The sequence below is a fragment of the Gopherus evgoodei genome, chromosome 1 (assembly GCF_007399415.2).
Source record: "Gopherus evgoodei ecotype Sinaloan lineage chromosome 1, rGopEvg1_v1.p, whole genome shotgun sequence".
Taxonomy (NCBI): Eukaryota; Metazoa; Chordata; order Testudines; family Testudinidae; genus Gopherus; species Gopherus evgoodei.
The window spans coordinates 37,284,710-37,304,890 of NC_044322.1; the positions used below are offsets into that span (position 1 = coordinate 37,284,710).

Consider the following 20,181-nt stretch of genomic DNA (forward strand, 5'->3'; position numbering starts at 1 on the left):
GATTGAAACATGAAAATCAGATATGTGATTTAACACATACAACATGGAGAGACTTGCAATATACTTAACCAGGAATTTTCTTGCTTGCTTTCCTGCAGCAGTACACAGTAAAAGAAGTAGTGGTAAAGTGACCTTTTAATGCACTGGCACTGCAGGCAGCCAGACCAGAAAAAAAAAGCACAGACTTTCATCTTTAACGGACTTATCTGTATGTTATCAATGTTCTGTATTGTTCAGCTTAAAAAAACAGTAGCTGGAATAGACACATTTCACTGATCAGTATGTATTTTAATTGCTCTGATACAATCCTGTTGGATGATTATCAGAACCAATGGGTAAGAATGACAAATGTAAAAAGAAAATGGATGTTTTGTAATTTGGCTTTATTTTTCATCAGCAGAATAATGATGTGAACAGTTTGCTAGAATAACTTTTTCACACCTGGAATAGCTTGCACACAGGACCTGCAGAGAATTGAGAACACTCAAGAACCTTGCAGGATTGGGCCTATACTTTGCAAATGGTACTGAATGGAACTTGGCCACTGGAGCAGGTTAGACAAACACCTGTCAGAAATGGTCTAGATAATACTTAGTCCTGTCACGAGTGCAGGGGACTGGACTAGATGGCCTCTTGAGTTCCCTACCAGTCCTATGATTCTATGATTTGTTTGTGCAATTTATATCCAAATAGTTCAGTAGCATCCTCCTAATTGGCACAAACAGAGAGAAACAAATGTACCAAAATTAAGCAATTGTCTCAATTATTAGAGGTTGATGGGAACACGCTGCACTGGGAAACTTTGTTTAGTTTCAGGAATTGCTTTAAAAAGGTACTCCAAAGCATTAAAATATTTTCTAAAACAATATTAAGGCATGACACTCTTAACAATCATAATTGAGCTGGGAAACAGCATGAAATGAACAAAGGGCAGCACAGTGAGAAATTTATACTAGCAATTGGTGTGCTATTATCCCAGTGTTTAAAGTCATTGAAATACATTCCACTGAACCCTTGGCAATTTTCCCAATCAAGTGGGCTTGCCAATTATTAAGGTTCAGGTTAAGTGAATTTTACTGTATTTCTGACTTTGATCACAGTACTGTTTACCGTTAGGGTAATGTTGGAGACTAATTCATAAGAGAGGACAGCAGTCATTTCTGCTTCTTTTAAAATCTTATCTACAGTCATGTAATAGGAGATCACAACGAGAGTGCATAAAAAGTGTCCGGGTTTCCTATTTTTGACTTGAATATTTAAGATATATTTTCCTGTAAGGACCCAATTGAAAATTTACTATAGTTTTTTATAATCTACAAAATTAATGATACTCTCGTAAAAGCTTTTAAAATAAGTGTCTTTCACAGTTTTCTTTTTCTATTTGTGGAACACTTTCCCCCATTTGTGTTTCAAATAAAAATGTAGAGTTTCTTTCCTCCACCTACATTATATATTAGGTTGGGAACAATCTTTGTTTACTATTGTGGAACAGCACAATCCAATTTAAAACAAATCAGAGACTGACCTTTTTAAAGTCAATATTTAGAAATTGGAGACTTTCCCCAGCTGATACATTAAGGTAGGTCAAACTTGGGGCAACTACTACTACTATACAGAGATCTGCAGATATGGATGAAAGGTAAGGCTTATAAAAGTTAACTTCAAACATGACATAACTACTTTTAAACTCTGTAGTGATGCTTTTTTATATATTCCTTTCATATAAATAAAGTGTATTAGCAAATATAGCTCTCTGTATTGTAAGATGTGGTCACAGATTAGATGCAAAAGACTACACTTGAAAATTTTTCATGTACTGCTCATTTGGTGGATATAATTTATAGAAAATTTGTAGACTTCAAAAATGAATATGTATTTACATACCTTAAAGAATTCCTTTTTTTCAACTTGTTCATTGCCATCTGCATCCAACATTTTAAAAGCAATATGAAATCCAGTTTGTGGTTCTGCAATGAAGTGTTAAAAATACATATACATTTGCTTATAAATAATTAATACAGCAGAATTATCACCTGCAGTTTTCCATAGTTGAACAGATGCTCTGAATTCCCAAACTATATTATCCTATGCAACTATTCTGTGAATGTTAGAAAACACTGTTTTATATCCATTTCAAAAGATAGAGATATGGGTAATTAAATGCTAATAGTACCTATAAATAGCAGAATATCTTGATCTGTTCTCACCTATTCTGAAAATTCAGTCCATCTTAATGTCCTAGATTCTCTTCCTATGATCCTCTGCCTGTTTCCCCATTTTCTCCATTGCCATTGACCATCTCAAGTTCTAGCTCTATGTCCTGTACCTACTTTCATGCTAAAAAGAGCCAGAAAAAATCTCCAAAACCAATCAATATTCCCAAATTGGTCAGAAGAATCACTGTAGGTCTCAGGTACTTCCTCTCAGAAACTAAGCATGCTGTACACAATTATCTTCAGTCTCTACTGCCCTGAGAAGCAAGAGATTGGGTTTGTAAATCAAATCCAGTTTGTAAATCAAACCCAGTTCCTTCAGCTAGGAGGCATGGGAACTAGCCACAGGGTCCTGAGACAGCCCAAGTATTTTTTTTTCTTAACAGAATCTCTCTATAAATTTGAGCTCCAATTCTTCCCCTTTCAGCACATTGTGTATTTTATTCTCCAATACTTATTTTTTAATGAAATGATGCAAATAGTTTGCAAAAACGTGCACTGCATTTCTTTCACCAAATTGCTGCCTCTTATCTATCAGGACAATTTCATCAAGTCTAGTAAGCACTAAGAAAACGCAAAACTCTCTGAATTACTTCTTTTGTCCATTTGAGACTACCTGACTCACTAGTGGGTTGTCCTCTTAACTAGCAGGAGTAATTTGACACTGAAACACGTTTGAAGTCCATTGCAGCAGCAAGTGACCCCACTGATATCTGGGAGTTTGTAGCTCTATGCAGGCAAACCATCAATTAGAAGAAAGCTATGGGACATCTCCTATCGTTTACCAGGGTCACAAAGGTCTCCAGGAATACAATGTTCAATCTCCCTGGGGAATGTGAAGCCCCTTCAGAGAGGTTTTTAGTTTGGAGTTAAATTTTTTCAGCCTTGGCCGACAAAAGCGTGGACCTTATTTTTCTAACGTGCACAAAGCTTACGTTTTTGCAGAGTGAAAACATTAAGAAAATGCCTCTTATTACTTTCCAGTGAATCTGGCAAAAATATTATACAACATGTTGTCTTTATATATTAGACATTATTTACCCCTTCACCAGCCAATTAGCATTTCCAATTGACCAACCTTGTGATGCACTAATATTTGACAAATATTGCAGTGTGTTAATCCGAACTCTATGGAAACTGATTTCCTTTCCATGGAAATGTTTCATTTGCAACCTTTCACCAGAGAGTTCTCTGGTTCAATACTAATAAGAGCATATCCCATAAAAATGTTAGAGAATAAAAGTGTAATGATTTATTGTAAAATGATTCATGTAATCTGTGTTGTAGCTAACAGATAAGAAAGTAGCCTGACGTAAAATATACAGGCTAGAACTGCTCACACAGTCCTCAAGAAGACACACTTACCTGATACGAAGTAATGCCAATGGTATGCATTTTATAATGCAAATGTGGTTCAAAGAAGATCTCAAATATATTTGTATTTAAATACACTGCCAGACAAAACTGTAAAATCTGAACATCAGACCTGCATATTAGCCACAAGTGTAGGTTCCATTTGGTCCTACACAGCAAAACAGCATTAATTATCTCTAATTTTTATAATGGGCTAACTGGAATAAAGTTTTTGATAGAGATGGTATGCTCAGCTCCCGGAGTCACTCACTAGGAAAGAAATGCTGGCTTTTAGCTGTTCACAACCCATAGCAGAGACTAACCAGGAGTATACCATTAACTAAGCCTTGGCACTGAACAAAAGATAATTGTGGTGACATGGGGCATGTCTGAGTGGGAAGCAAGTACTGCAATAGGTAAAATAAGGCCTCCATTTATCATGAAGAAATATTTTCAATGCAGGCCCTTGTTATCCAGTTACTGGATTTCATATCTGTCCAGGTGCACAGAAACTGGGAATATCTTAGCCAATAGAGGGGTAGTACAAGAGGATAGCAGATCCAGAGAATAACTGTGTGGGGTTGGGAAAATCTCATTAAAAAGGTAAATAAAGCCTCATAGAGCTTCTTCGAATAATCTGATTGTATCTAGTAATAATTAAAGAGTCAGACACATAGGCTACTTAATTATGAAATATCAAGAACTGATTGATATGGGATAGATATTAGATACAGATGGAAGCACTAACCCTTGCTGACATTTGCTTTCAGAATGACGTACATGATAACCTTTTGTGTAACTTCCGAAGCAAAATTAACGTTGGATTCATCCTGTATAAATAGGTTCCTTTGTTTTTGAAGTTCAATCCATTCCTATATGATATACTCTGGAAATAATGTCATTTGATTGTCTAAAAATGTGAAGAAGTGCTTGCTTTGAAGCTGCTTCATTTCCTTCTTATTGATCCAATGCATCGACATTGGTTTTAATTCTCAGCCTAACTGAATGTAAAGAAACTGAATCTTCTGCTATCTGATTTTAATTAAAACATACTATATAAGAATATTGATGCTGCTATGGGGTTCTCTTTTTTTAATGTGCTTATGACTATCCACTGCCTGATTTGTTTTGCAACAAATAAATTAGTTTCACATTTTTCCTGTGGAGCTAGATCCTGTCTGCCCCTTCTGGATTCAGTAAACCCCTGGCTGGTATTTCTATTTGCATGGAAGAAATGTTTTCCTTCTCTTAAATACCAGTAGTGATCAAGGTAGCCTATCTTGAAAATGACTGTTTTCATATGTAAGAGGTGACCTTACTTCTCCCCCCTGCTTTATGTAGGACATTACTCAGCCAGAATCCTTCTAAGCAATTACCATCTGTTTGGAAACACTTTTGAATAACTATTGTGCATTTAGTATTGTTCACGTTCAAAATTATTGGGTCATTAGTTGTGGCACTGGAGGGTCACTACTCGAGGAGGGGGGCAGTATATTTGTATGATGGATTAGTTTATACTGATACCCATGCACAATGTTGTGATCTGTATTAGCTAGAGTTTCCTGAAGGATGATTGCTTCATGCCATGTATATTGCATTGCTATAGTCCAGCCAGGAGGTGCTTTCCTCTGCCCACCATCATAACCTCTGTCTTGCCTGAATTCAGTTTCATCCATGACCTGATCAAGCTCAGGGCCATCTTGGTTGTACTGGTATGGTTACATGTGGTGAAAGATAGGTAGCTCTGTGTGTCATCTGCATACTGCTGGCACTCAAGTCCATGTTATCTTTCCAGTTCACCTGTATGTAGATGGTAAATAGAACTGGAGAGAGAATCAATGCTTGAAGCCCTCTACAAAGTGAGGGGGCTGGCGGGAAAGATGTCATTTTCCATCACGGTTCTCTGGATGCATCCTTCAAGCAAAATCATTTTAGTGCAATCACCTCTCTTAGGTAAGACAGCAGTATCTCATGGTTGAGAGTGCTGAATGCTGCAGAGAGGTTCATGAGGATATATGTCCATCATCCACTGACATCAAGAGAGCTAAGAATTTTGGTTTTCTCCTGCTTTTGTGAGTCTAATGGTTTGAGAAAGAGTATACTGGCTAACAAAACTGGACCTATATGGTTATGTAATTGGAATGTATCACAGCTAGCCAAAGGCCTCACTTCATAATGCCCATTATATCAATTTTGTCTTCGAAAGCTCTCCCTGACTTTTAATATTTCCCAGCTTGAGGGACAGACCACCAAAGTGGTACAGAGGGGTGGCATGTATAGCGCACAGGCCAGGATTAGTGTCTGTGAGGAAAGCTAAAAGATCCAAGGTCACCCCAACAGACCCAGCAAAGAATGCCTTTATATTTGCAGTTAAAGCAGAAAATGGCTCTCTTGAAAGCCAACTGCACTCACTCCCTGTTCCCACTGTAGCCCCTCATGAAGGTGGCTGCAATAGTACTTTTCATGTCCAGGACTGCAGGCTCAAAGAACTACCTGCCAGCCCAAACATCTTTTCCCTGTTCTTTTCAGACCAGCCTTGTGTAACACAGTCAACAGTTTCCACAACTTTGGTAAGTGGCGGCTGGAAATGGAGAGGAGGGCTACTGAAGTAATCAGCAGACAACAGGGCAAGCAGAAGAGTCAGCAAAATATATATATATGAGAGAGAGAAAAAAAACAAGGAAGAGAAATGGAACAGAGAAGAGGGAGGGAGTTAAAGAAAATGGATTAAAAAATGGAGTGATGTCAGCAACTGTTTTAGGGCATGGTATGAAGGAACATGATGGGTTTCAAAACAATAATGTTGTGAACTATTGCTGTCTATCTAGTGTCCTTTATACATCTTAGTATGTGAATATTAGAGAGACGGTGGATGAAGTAATATCTTTTACTGGACCAACTTCTGTTGGTGAAAGAGACAAGCTTTCAAGATACCATCTTCAGGTCTGGGGACAGTACTAAGAGTGTCCCAGCTAAATACAAGGTGGAAAAGATTGCTTAACATATGTAGTTAATACATATTTTAAAGGACCATTCAAGGTGATGTGTCCTGTTAACATCCCTGCAGTCATAGGACAAAATGAGGGGGATTAGTGGATTACAGATTGTTGTAATAAACCATCAATCCAGTGTTATAAAGACCCTGATTTTTAGTGTCTAGCAAAATTATGATTTTAAATTCCCAGGCTCATTTTTGGAGGTTTTGTGCATGACAGATACTCCTTTTCATACACGATTCATGGTGACACTATCCTATAACACTGAGTGAGTCCTGTTTGTTAAGACGTAAACGTCTCATTGCCAAACTTGACTAACAAATAACTGTTAAAAACACTTCCTTCCCTCCCCTCCACCAAATTCTCTTTAATGGCTACCTATTCAATTCCTGACCCTTGTTGTGGGGCTTACCAACATCTTTAAAGTTCTACTAATAATCACTGATAACACAATGGATTCAGAGTGCAATCATTTGACATAGTATCCATTTACATTAATTCCCTAATGTGCAGTAACCATTGGTCTTAATATAAATTTTTTTTTATGCTGGGCTGTGGAAATCTAGAAGCCATAAAAATTAGAAAAGTTACTGGGCAGCTAGTTGCAATTAAATATTCTTGCATTATAATATATAACACAAAATACTTACTTGTGAGGATTGTCAGCAAAAAGAGGTACTCTGTATATGAGATCAGTCCTGAAATAAAATAGTACTAAAAATGAAATGGTGAATTTTAAAATCAGCATATTGATCTGAAATATTTGCACTTTTACAATCAAACCTTGTATATTTAAAACATTCAGTTTCATATTAATTGTATATTAAATAATACAACTTATTAGAAATAAATATTTTCTTTTATCAGTATTTGTTAAACAAAACTTTTGATTCTATTTTCAGTGCTGTGGAGGTGAACTTCTTTCTCGAGCATCTCTGTCGTGTGGAAGTCTAATTGTGAGAATTAGGTTTATTTGGTATTAATGAAAGACCTGAACTAAATGTTTGGATTTTCACTGAAAAATTTCAGTGTTTATATGAAAGATGAATAAATTAAATGCGCTTTGTCACATTTAGTACCTGGGAGGAGAACTACTCTACTGTTATTCTGAAGGATCAAAGTATTTCATCCTTTGGCAGCCTTGAAAAGGCGGAGAATAGCTTTCCTTTAATTCTCAAGGGGAATATGGCAACAAGCAAAGCTGCCAAGCTGCTAGATTGCACTGATAGTACTGCTGGGCCCTGTGCCAAAAAGTTTTTTTTTTTTTTTTTTAATAGCAACATGTCCTTTCTACAAGGTGAAAGTGTCCCCCCCCCTGCCTTTTGAAGGAAAATTCCAGAGTTTTCCTTTGAAACACCGATTTAAATGAAAAGCCTGAACAAAGATGTGACAGTGTCAAATAGCAGCATACAAGCTAAAGACAGAGAATATATAAAGCTGATGGTTAAACAACAGACTCCTACACATCTGCCCTATGATAATGTTTTAAGAAAAACATTTAAAGGGCTTCTTATGAGCAGCTTTTAAAAATACCTTTAACTTGTGAAGTAAATACTGTATAATGTAGAAGCTGTTTAAACAGGCATGTTTAAACTATACTCTATTCAAAGATAAACATAATTTTTATTATTTATATTTAGCTAATTGATAAAGAATCCTCTTAAGCCTCAGTGATAAACAATAAACTTGATTAATCACTATGCTGAGCCAATAACGTTTTTATTTGCTTTGAAATAATTTAACATTTTAAGTTTGTCATTTTACACCAACTCCAGGATTTAGAAATATTCATTGACTGAAAGCAGCACTGTCCGGAGAAATGAGCGCAGGGCTGGGACTCAAGTGAGTGAGTTCTAATCCTAATTCTGCCCCTGACACGCTGTGCAGATTTGGCCAAGTCATTTCTCCTTTTCTCTCAGTTTCCCCACCTGTAAAAATGGGGATAAATGATTCTTAGCCATCTACTTAACAGCTACATTGTGAGGATTAGTAAAGTTATGTCTGTATGGTGCTATGACCATACAAACACTATTTAGATACTAAGTATTACTTATATTTCAAAAACTGTGTTTATAACTTGAATGTACAGTACTGTATTAGTCCTTTAACATAAAAAGGCATAAATTATTTGTATTTATTATTTGTACTGTGGTGGTGTCTAGGAGACCTGGTCGTGGACCAGGACCCCATTGTGCTAGGCACTGTACAAACACAGAGCAAAAAGTGATGTCCCTACATTGTATAGTGTTGGAGCCCTGCAGAAATGATTTGAAGTTGATCGTTTGTGAAATAGTCTCCAAAATCTAGCTTGTGTGTGATGTCACCATAAAACATAGCACCCATAGTCAAAACCTAACTAATATTTTACCAGTAAACTTTATCCAGTTGAAAATCCGTGCAACAGCAATTATGAGTCTTCACACATTAGTAATAAATACACATATTGTATCAACAAAAAAACACGGTTAATTCAGCTTTTATATGCCAAACTGTAAACTACATAGCAAGGCAAGTCCAAAGCACACATGTAGTTAACCAAAAAACCCACTGGTGACCTAACAACATTAGTATTCTCTTCTAACTTCAATAAAGCATTTAAGATTCCAAAAGAGTATTTTACACTGGTCTCAAACTTTACTCAGGTGTTGAGTTTAGAACATGGAGATTTGGAAATTTATCAGGCGATTTTTTCTATGGTATAGGATTACCGACTTCTATCCTAGAGCAGGATTATGAACAAAGGTGCACAATGAGACATTTTTTGTCTGCTTAATGCAGAGAGCTAATAGGGAGAATTAGTTAATTAGCAATTGCTCACGGACCTCTGTGGCATGAGAGTTTACCCTTAATTGGCTGAATTTTCAAAAGCCAAGGGTTTGAGTCACCACTGCATTACTGCAGTTTCAAGTTGGTGTAACTCTACAGAAACTAAATGGATGGAGTTATGCTGCTATAAAGAGGAGCGATGCAATGAGGACTCAAACCCCAAATCTTGATATCTGAACCCACAATTTTGCCCATGGAAAAACTTGCAATTTGAGCACAAACAGCAATTGCTTTGCATTCAATCATATGGCTGGGCACCAAATGCAAACAAGTGTTGTCATAAATATACAGACCCAAATTACTATGGAATTTTAAAAAACAACTATTAAAACAACCAACTAAAACGATCAAAAGCCCCATGGCTGAACCTTATTTTATGTTAATCAATTTAAATTATTCATGAAAGGCTGAGAGAATGGGAGAACTCTCCTATTTGGTTTTAATTTATCATTATATATTCTTCATGTTTAGACAGACCTTTGCCTCCCCAATCTATTTAATTTAATTACCCAATTTGTAATTGCCCATGACATTTTCCATTCTCTTAAATACTGTGTTGAAGAGATTTAAGCTCATACCTACAAATAATAATAATAACTGGAGATATACCAATCTCCTAGAACTGGAAGGGACCTTGAAAGGTCATTGAGTCCAGCCCCCGGCCTTCACTAGCAGAACCAAGTACTGGTTTTTGCCCCAGATCCCTAAGTGGCCCCCTCACGGACTGAACTCACAACTCTGGGTTTAGAAGGCCAATGCTCAAACCACTGAGCTATACCTCCCCCTAGTTCTTTGAAATGTAACTCATATTCCTATACTAAACTGAGTAACAGGGCTTACGACAATGCTACCGGCAGATACTGAAATCAGTTCTTTTTCTCACAGCTCCAATAAAAGTACCCATTTTTTCCTCCCTCCATTGAGAGTTTCTTTCCCCAAAGATGATATCTATGCAGGGATCCTAATTCCAGGGTCCTTATTTTGTTGTCTTGCCTCCACCCAGAGGGTGTGATAGCTATAGGCATCCGTGTAGGGCAGCAGCTGCCTAGACGCAGCAGATTTCTGGAAGAAGCAGTGCCACAGACCAGACTAAGCGATGTGAACTGCAGAACACTCCAATCTGTACTGCTTTAACTGCCTCATGTAGACCTTGCTGGTGTGAACTAAAAAGTAGTTAGTGTATACTGACATAGTCCTGTACATCAATGCAAACTAAGTGCTTTTAATTTGCACCAGCAGGATCTACACGGAGCAGTTGTAGTACTCTGCAATTTATACCCTGGTAGACTGGTCTGCGGCACCACTTCTCTGAGAAACCTGCAGATCCTAAGCAGCAGTTGCCTAGTTTGCCTATAGCTACAGTGGCTCTTAGGGGGAGTATGGGGCAGCCCCAGTGTAGATCTTGCTGGTGCAAGTGGGTAATGGAGGCTTGCATCTCAGGCTGAAGAAAGGTGGGAGTTGACATCTCATGCTAAATGAGCTGAAAGGCAGGGTGGGGATAAGCCACAAAGAGCCTTCAAAGTGAAGAAAAATAGCTTATGTTTGATTGAAATGGAGGAGGAGGAGGAGCCAGTAAAGAGAAACTCATAGATTCTAGGATTGGAAGGGACCTCGAGGTGTCATCGAGTCCAGTCCCCTGCCCTCACTGCAGGACCAAATACTGTCTAGACCAGCCCTGATAGACATTTATCTAACCTACTCTTAAATGTCTCCAGAGATGGAGATTCCACAACCTCCCTCGGCAATTTATTCCAGTGTTTAACTACCCTGACAGTTAGGAACTTTTTCCTAATGTCCAACCTAAATCTCCCTTGCTGCAGTTTAAGCCTATTGCTTCTTGTTCTATCATTAGAGGCTAAGATGAACAAGTTTTCTCCCTCCTCCTGATGACACTCTTTTAGATACCTGAAAACTGCTATCATGTTCCCTCTCAGTCTTCTCATTTCCAAACTAAATAAACCCAATTCTTTCAGCCTTCCTTCACAGGTCATGTTCTCAAGGAAACAAAGGAAGAGGTGACATGGTCAAAGCACTGAGCTAGGAAAATGATCTTTCCAGCAGCATTTTGAATAGATATAGGCAGGGCAAACTTTCATTTGTCAAGGTGAGGGAAAAAGGATGTTGTAGTAATCCAGATACCAGATGAGGAGAGCCTGGACTAGAGTTTTAGCTGTATGGGTGGATAAAAGGGTCAGATCTTAGAGGTTATGCAGAAAGAATTGGTTAGGCTCAGCCTCAGCCTGAATTATGTGAGGATCTATAAGAGAGGGCTGAGACAACGATGATACCCAAGTTATGGACCTAAGTGACGGGGGATGGTGGTGTTGTTCACTAGTGAATGAGAATGAAGGAGGGAGGAATTACAGGGGAGAGAAGATTAAGAGTTCTGCTTTTGCCATGTGACTCTGTGAGCAGTCAGCATAGTAAAATAGGTAAAAAAAGATAAAAATAGCAAAAAGGTGTAAAATATTTCTGATTGTTTTTCCACACCAACCTCAGTGACTTTAAACAAAGCCATTATATGTTTGATATTCTGTCTATGACTGATTATACTGAAGTCAACATATATCTGGTTGACTCGAAGCAAATTTTTACCATGGAATCATTTCCATGAGAATTCATCTCACAATACTATTACTTCACTTTTACTACTTTTATACAGATTTGACCACTTTACCTGATGCACAAACTGAACTGAGTTCTTTGTGAAACTTTTTATTCTGAAGAGATCATTGACATTTATTCATTTTCAAGTTTACATTTAATAGGTGCAGTAGACAAGGTTTTTTAAAAACCATTTGTAAATACTATTGGCATATATGAGACTCCCATCAGAATTAAAGGATAAATGCTGCACACTTTACTTAATGCTTATACCTCAGCCAATTGCAACCAGATTCCTTTATTTTGGATTAGCAAGCATGTTGTATTTTCCTGATATTAAAAAAAAAACAAAAAAACCTCCAAAGTCAAACTGCTAAGATTATAAAATAATAAGTGTTGCTAATAAATAAAATATTCTTAGTAAAATATAAACAGAAATATATCCACAAGAACGTGAAGTTAATTTTAAAACTGTCCACTAGAAGGCAGAATCTCCTAGCTTTCTATTCTGCAATCTGAACCAATAACAGTATTACTGAATATTTCAGTACCAAAGTATGTTACCTTTATCGCCAAGGTCTCTAAAAAAGGTTTGTCCTGGCTTAGCCTTCGTAACATTTACCAGTGAAGCCTCTACATCCTTTAAACACACAAATTAAAAAAAAATATATCAGTTGTGAAATACAATTTTAGTAACAGAAGGAATGAGAGTTCCTTCTGAGAACAGAACATTTTGCTTACCTTTTTTGTCAGTTTCTTGGCCAATGCTGTACCTGTAATAATAATTAAAAAAATCATCATTCAGTAACAAACTCTGACTTGAAACTTTGATCTGTAGCATTTCTTCAGCTTTTTATGAGAAAAAGGTAAGTAATATGAAACAGAATATTTTGCAGCCAGCAGTTTGTTTCTAATTCCCGCAATGATCAGGTAAGGACAATGCTCAAAAATATTCTTGCAACATGGATGAAACCACAAACTGCTTCAGGTATTTATTACTAGCTCAGCAGTATGCTTTTGCGTACACTGTGCTATAGATCCTGAAACTATTCAGACACATATATGCATATAATATATGTTGAAACAGAGTCAAGCACTCAAAAGTTTGGAAATGCGAGAACTAAAAGTTCTTTTAATGTAGTTTTAAAAATCCAATGTCTTAAGTTTTTAAAAAAAGCAAACTGCAAAAACAAATTTCATTACATGGAATCATACTGATGCCCACAGGTCATCCGCATGGCCCCCATTCCTACATCTTGACCTGAGTAACTGGTAGCAGTATTAGGCTGCTCTTCTCTGTGTGAACCAGCCACTACAGGGGGATGACACACATATTTAGCCAGTGGAAAGCAGTGATAGGCTTGACAGCTGTGAAACAGAGATGCAGGTGTAGAAATCCTGGGTTCAGTTCTAGCTTCTGGAGGGAAGTGTGTTCTAGTGATTTAGATAAGAACGGCTGTACCGGGTCAGACCAAAGGTCCATCTAGCCCAGTATATGTTTACCAACAGTGGTCAATGCCAGGTGTCCCAGAAGGAGTGAAACTAACAGGCAATGATCAAGTGATCTCTCTTCTGATATCCATCTCCATCCTCTGACAAACAGAAGCTAGGAACACCATTCCTTACCCATCCTGGCTAATAGCCATTAATGGACTTAACCACTGTGAATTTATCCAGTTCTCTTTTAAACGCTGTTATAGTCTTAGCCTTCACAACCTCCTCAGGTAAGGAGTTCCACAAGTTGACTGTGCGCTGTGTGAAATAATTAACTGGAGGTATACCTATCTCCTAGAACTGGAAGGGACCTTGAAAGGTCATTGAGTCCAGCCCCCTGCCTTCACTAGCAGGACTAAGTACTGATTTTTGCCCCAGACCCCTAAGTGGCCCCCTCAAGGATTGAACTCACGACCCTGGGTTTAGCAGGCCAATGCTCACACCTCTGAGCTATCCCTCACCCCCATCCTTGTTGTCTGAAACAGCAGAACCATTTTTGCTGAAAAACTTTCCTAGAAAATTCAGCAGATACGCGCTATAGAACATTTTAAAGTTATAAACTACTGAAATTCTAGTATTTTTTATAGAAAGAGTTGGGGGTCCTCAGCTATAGGTGTTGCTACTCAGCCCACCTTATTTATTTATACATATGAATATCGGTGTATGTATGAATGTATTATACACAGAATTAGAAGGTTGGTGAGAGAATATCTTTTATTGGACCAACTTCTGTTGGTAAGAGAGAGAAGCTTTCGAGCTTACACAGAGCTCTTCTTCAGGTCTAGGAAAGTTACTCGGAGCATCACAGCTAAATACAAGGGTAGAACAGATTGTTTAGCATAATACATATTTCAAGTGACCAGTCAAGGTGAAATAGCCTGTTAACACTCTTCCAGTCATAGAGGGGAAAGAAAGGAAGAGAGGAAAAAAAGACAGTTTGGGGGTAGTGGTTAGTGGGTTACAGATTGTTGTTATAAGCCATAAATCCAGTACCTTTATTCAGTCCAGAATTTTTAGTGTCTAGCAAAGTTATGAATTTAAGCTTCCAGGTTCATCTTTTGAAGTTGTTGCACAGATTCCCTTGAGAATGAGAACTGAAAGATCATATATGGAGTGATCATTTTGTGAAAAGTGTTTGCCCATGGGTGTTTCTGTCTTTCATCAATTTCCTGCGAGTTCATTTGAGAACATAGTGATTGTCAGGTTTCACACATACAGTTGTTATTTGGACATTTAGTGCACTGGATGAAATACACCATAGGTTGTGATAGGCATGCATAGGACCCATGGATCTTGAATGTTGTGTTGTGTGAGGAGGTGTTGATTATAGTAGTGGAGGTATTTCTACAGCAGAGGAAGTCTATTTTTTTTGCCAAAATCCAAATTTCTTGGCAAAGGTAAAGTCAAGGTCCAGACTCCAGAGAAAATAATAAAAAATAACAGAAAGTAAATAAAAAGATTTCGGGGTCCGTTCAAAAGCATCTGGTCATCTGAATTTGGCCCATGGTCTGCCTATTGACTACCCCGGTCTACAGACTTTACATGTGTTGTTCTGGCAGGGTCTGGTAATGGTTTTCAGTTTGTGTCCCCTAGTCTGTGGGGAGCCTGCTTCTGATGATGAAGTTGGAGTGACTGGGGTAGTAGTATTTGAAGGCCAGAAGAGGTGTTTCAGGACAGATTTCTTTCAGATGCGGTCCCCATCGAGTATGGGTTGTATTTATTTGATGATACATTATATGGGCTGCAGTGTGTGGCGGTAAGTGACAGTAAGGGGGTGTTATCAAAGAGGCTTTTATTTCTATATTGAAGCAGGTTCTCTCAGCTATTTGGATGGCCTGTTCCATGATGCAATCTACTTCTCTGGTGGTATGTCCCAGTTTGGTCAAGGGAGTTTTTGAGTGTATTAAGGTATATATCCTGGACTTTCTCCTCAGGGTACATTCTGTGGTATCTGAGTGCTTGGCTGAAGATAACAAAATTCTTGGTGTGTTTGGGGTGATTACTGGATCTGTGAAGATAGGTGTGGTGATCTGTGGGCTTCTTGTATATAGTTGTCTGCAGGGTTCCATTGCTGAAGATGATATCCAGGAAGTTGATGCTACTGTGGGAGTGCTCTAGAGAGAGTTTAATGAATGGGTGGTGGCTGTTGAAGTTGAGATGGAAATCTATGTGGGAGTTTAGATCTGTCCAGAATATGAAAATATCATCAATGTACCTCAGGTATATCACTGGTTTTGTGGTGCATCTGTCCAGAAAGTCTTCCTTAAAGTGGCCCCAAAGAGTTTGGCATACTGAGGAGCCATCCTAGTACCCCCGGCTGTTTGGACAAAGTGTTTGTTGTTGAATGTAAAATTGTTATGGGCGAGGAAGAAATAGAAGTTTGGTGATCTGTTTGGTGTGGATATCTGAGAGTGGTCCATTGTCTTGTATATACGTATTTGAGGCAGACAGCAATGCAGTCATTGGGAAAGATGTTGGTGTATGGGGAGATGACATGCTTGATGGCAAGGATAGTTAGTGTTCTGAGGGAGGTTGTATTATATACATACACCCCCAGGCCTTGTATCTTGAAGGATGTCAAAAATTAAGTATTTGAGCTGAAAGATGTTTAACATGGCTAAAATAATGATATTAGTATATTATTTCATGAATTCTATTTATATCCAGCACTGACATTCAGCCATCTTTTGGGCAGCATGTGAAAGGTGTTAACACAGCACTGCAATATTTCAGTACATTTTGGGGCAGAAAGTGAGGAAGATTATTGTATCCAGCAGGGGGTAGGTGGAACTTACTTAATTAGAATGTGTCGAAGACACTGGTTTAAAGCCCCTAGCTCTTGTAGAATATGCCTTTGGATCCTATAAAGCTGAGGTCCAAACCACTTGGTTATTAATTTCCTCAGAAAGCATCTCCAACAGCACAAGGCCCTCTAACATGGGACTAAATATCAGTGCAGCAGCTGCAGTGGTGCTTGGGGACCATGAACCTGCAGGATAGAATGAGGCAGGTTGTAAGTCTTCCCTTTCACTTCTCTGATTGACCTGCAGGAGTAGACAATGGAAAGCAGCTGAAGCAGTTGGGCAGCTGGTGGGCAGAACAGCAGATCTGGAGAAATAGGCAAAGCAATCACACCACCACTTTCACTGCAAGAAGCTCTTGGGAAACCACCAACATCTGTTTTAAAGCCAGCCATCTGCTCATGTGTCTGGTTAATAGCATTCTCCCCGCTCCCATGGTGGCCCAGGGAACAGTTAGCCACAGGAGTACCACATGTCAGAAGGCAGCCACTTCTTGCCAACTTCCAAAATAAATGTACAGAAACCAAGAGGCTCAAGAAGGAGAGAGGTAGAGCACTGCAAAGTGGAGTAGGAAAATGAGCAAAGCCACTAGGGGGTGTGGGGTGTGTGTGTGCGCGCACACGCGCCCTTGGAAGCTTCACTTGCCAGTACTATCAAGAATATAACCAGGAGATGGGCAGTTGGCTAATGGTTGGAGCTATGGGGTTTGCCAAGCCTGGAGGTTAGGCCACAGCTGAGTTGGAGTCAAGAATGAGGGCCATGGGACATATGGGGGTGGTAGTCGAGAGCAGAGCTAAGGGTCACAAAAGAAAGTAGTAACGGCGGGGTCCGGTGCCGAGGAGGCGCTTCTGCCCGCCGCTTGAACATCGCTCGGCGCCCAAGGTGGAGGGGTAAGTGAAAGTCCCGCACCTTTTTGTTCTCGGCTTAAAAGCCTTGCAAATGGGGCACTTATCTGTCAAGTGTGCTTCCCTGAGGCACTTCAAACAGGAGTCATGGAGATCTCTCTTCGGCCGCGGCTTCTGGCAGGCCGGGCCCCTTTTAAAACCCGGTGAGCCATGCATGGCTCCGGCACTGGGCTCATGGAAGGGGCTACTTCCTGAACCCCGCTAACTAAACTAACCATGTTAGCAAAGAAAACACGTATAACCATACAAATATATATATAAAAGGGTTATAACTGCATAATTATATACGAGAAAACGAGTAGCTAGGGAAGTGGAGGTCAGCTAAGCCGCGCTCCACTGTTCCAACGACCGACACGGGCGGTAAGAAGGAACTGAGGAGCGGGTGGGCCGGCAGGAGTATATATGGAGCGCCATGGTGGCGCCACTCTAGGGGGCGACCTGCCGGCCCACTGAGTTGCTAGGGTAAAAGTTTTCCGACGAATGTGCACGCGCGGCGCGTACACCTAACCTAACTGGAATGGATATGAGCAATCACTCGAAGAAGAACTGGTGTTCTTCGAGATGTGTTACTCATGTCTATTCCATATTAGGTGTGTGTGCTTGCCACATGCATTAGTATTGCAAGTTTTTCTCTCAGCAGTATCAGTAGGGGACTGGCTCGGGCGCCCTCTGGAGTGGTGCCTGAATGGCGTGGTCTGAGGGGTGCTGCTGGCTCCTCCCACCCTCAGTTCCTTCTTGCCAGAAACTCTGACAGTGGGGAAGGGTTGTGGAATGGACATGAGCAACACATCTCGAAGAACACCAGTTACAGAAAAGGTTACTGTCTTTTCTTCTTCGAGTGCTTGCTCATGTCCATTCCATATTAGGTGACTCCAAAGCAGTATCCCTAGAGGTGAGTATGAGTTCATGGACATGTAGACTGCAATACAGCATCTGGCCTGCTGAGTGATAGCATAATGATCCGTGAACGTGTGAACAGAGGCCCATGTTGCGACTCTACAGATGTCCTGCATAGGGATGTGCACCAGAAAGGCCACTGAAGATGCCTGAGCTCTAGTCGAGTGGTACTAACATCATTTTTTTTCATTTACCAGGAGGCCCACGGAGCAGCACATGGTGCCCATGACCAACCAGTCGTCAAGGTACAGGACCGGATCTGGATACCCTGTTGCTTGAGGCAAGCAGCTACCACGACATGCACTTGGGTAAACCCCCGCCGGTTCCTACATGGAGATGCTACCAGGTGGCTTTGGACGCTGCCCCATCTGCAGGCACCGTCCCTGAGCTCCCATTGGCCATGGTTCCCAGCCAATGGGAGCTGCGGGGGCAGCATGTGGAGCGGAGCTCCCTTACTGCCCTATCCATAGGAGTCGATGGGGGCACAAGCCAAGCCGAACAGGAGGACCGCAAACTGGTAGTGGTGGGGCCCCTCACCGTAAATCGGAGGAAGCGTCTGTGTCCTTGAAAGATCGTTGTGTGGAAGTATGCGTTCTTCAAGTCACGGGTGGCATACCAGTCTCCTGGATCCAGGAAGGGGATAATAGAAGCCAGGGAAACCATATGGAACTTTTACTTCTTTAGGTGCTTGTTGAGGTCTTGCAGGTGCAGGATTGGCTACAGACTGCCCTTAGTATTTGGAATTAAAAAGTATTGGGAGTAGAACCCCTTGTTCCTGTACTCGAGAGGAACTTCCACCACCTCCAGCTGTAGTAACCCCTTTACTTCCTGAGGGGACTCTCATGAGAGGGGTCCCTGAAGAGGGACGGGGAAGGTAGGTGGGAAGAGGGCACAGAAAGGAGCTGGAGGGTATAACCCTGTTCGATTGTGCTGAGGATCCAACGGTCTGAAGTTACAGCAGACAAAGCAGGGAGGAAAAAGGGAAAGGCGGTTGCAGAACAATGGGAAAGATGGATCCAAGAAATAGTCTGGTAGGTCGCCCTCAGGCACACCCTCAAAACGATTGTTTGGCCCCTTGCTTGGTATGGGTTGAGCCCAACTGGGAGCAGGGGGGAGGCAGGTGATTTGGACTGCACTTAAAGCCCTTGGCTCATTTATGGGGCTGGTCTTGCCGAGGGTGGCTCCTGTGGCCCTGAGGTTTGAACTTCTTATGTGCTAGGGCTGGGATGTAGAGATCCAGGGTTTTCAGGGTGGTGCAGGGTGGTGCAGGAGTCCTTGAGACCATGCAACTTGCTGTTTGCGCTGCAAATAGGGCTCGGTCATCGAAGGGCAAGTCTTGCATTGACTGCTGGGCCTCAGTGGACAACCCAGAGAGAAGCAGCCAGGAGGCTCACCACATGGAGACAGTGGAAGTCATGGTGTGGGCAACAACATTAGCGGTGTCAGACACTGCCTGGAGGGACGCCTGGGCCGCGCTCATACCCTCATCAAGGATTGCTCGGAACTCCATCTTGGAAGCCTCAGGGAGAAACCCTTTGAAATTGGTCATGGCTTGCCACATATTGAAGTCATGTTGGCCATGGAGGGCTTTATTTTTGGGGGTGGCCCCGGGTTGCCCTTACCTCTCCTTGTGGTTAACCACCCCAACCACAAGGGAATTGGGGGCTGGGTGGGAGTACAAGTACCCATGCCCCTTGGTTGGCACAAAGTACTTGCATTCGGCCCTCTTAGAGATAGGGGCCAGGGAAGAGGGGGTCTGCCACAGGGCATTAGTGATTTTGGAAACCCCTTCACAGAGGGGTAGAGCCACCCTGGCAAGGGCCGAGGAGAAAAAGACGTCAAACTGAGTCTCTGATGGCTCTTCCAATTCCTCTGCCCGAAGCCCCAGGTTGGAAGCGACCCTCTTCAAAAGTTCCTGGTGTGCTTTGGCATTATCCTGAGGAACTGGGTGAGAGGGCCCCGTGATAGCATCATCTGGCAATGAAGAGGATGATGCTGGTGTGGAAGGAACCTCCACTGCCATTGGTGGTTCAGCAGCTTGCTCCCCTGGGTCCTCCTGGCCTGGGGGAGTCTTACCCCCCAAAGCCTCGAG

General features: G+C 40.8%; 1 protein-coding gene across 3 annotated transcripts in view; it reads right to left on the reverse strand.

Annotated features, from left to right (window-relative positions):
• The window catches only part of MICU2 (mitochondrial calcium uptake 2), a 265,922-nt gene that overhangs the window by 62,289 nt on the left and 183,452 nt on the right, over positions 1–20,181 (reverse strand). For all 3 annotated transcript variants that reach the window (XM_030561957.1, XM_030561949.1, XM_030561965.1), the window contains 4 exons: positions 12,734–12,765; positions 12,557–12,632; positions 7,213–7,260; positions 1,885–1,967 (listed from right to left, as the gene is read on the reverse strand). In XM_030561957.1, the coding sequence (XP_030417817.1) occupies positions 1,885–1,967; positions 7,213–7,260; positions 12,557–12,632; positions 12,734–12,765 (239 nt within the window). The remainder of the gene's footprint in view (positions 1–1,884; positions 1,968–7,212; positions 7,261–12,556; positions 12,633–12,733; positions 12,766–20,181) is intronic.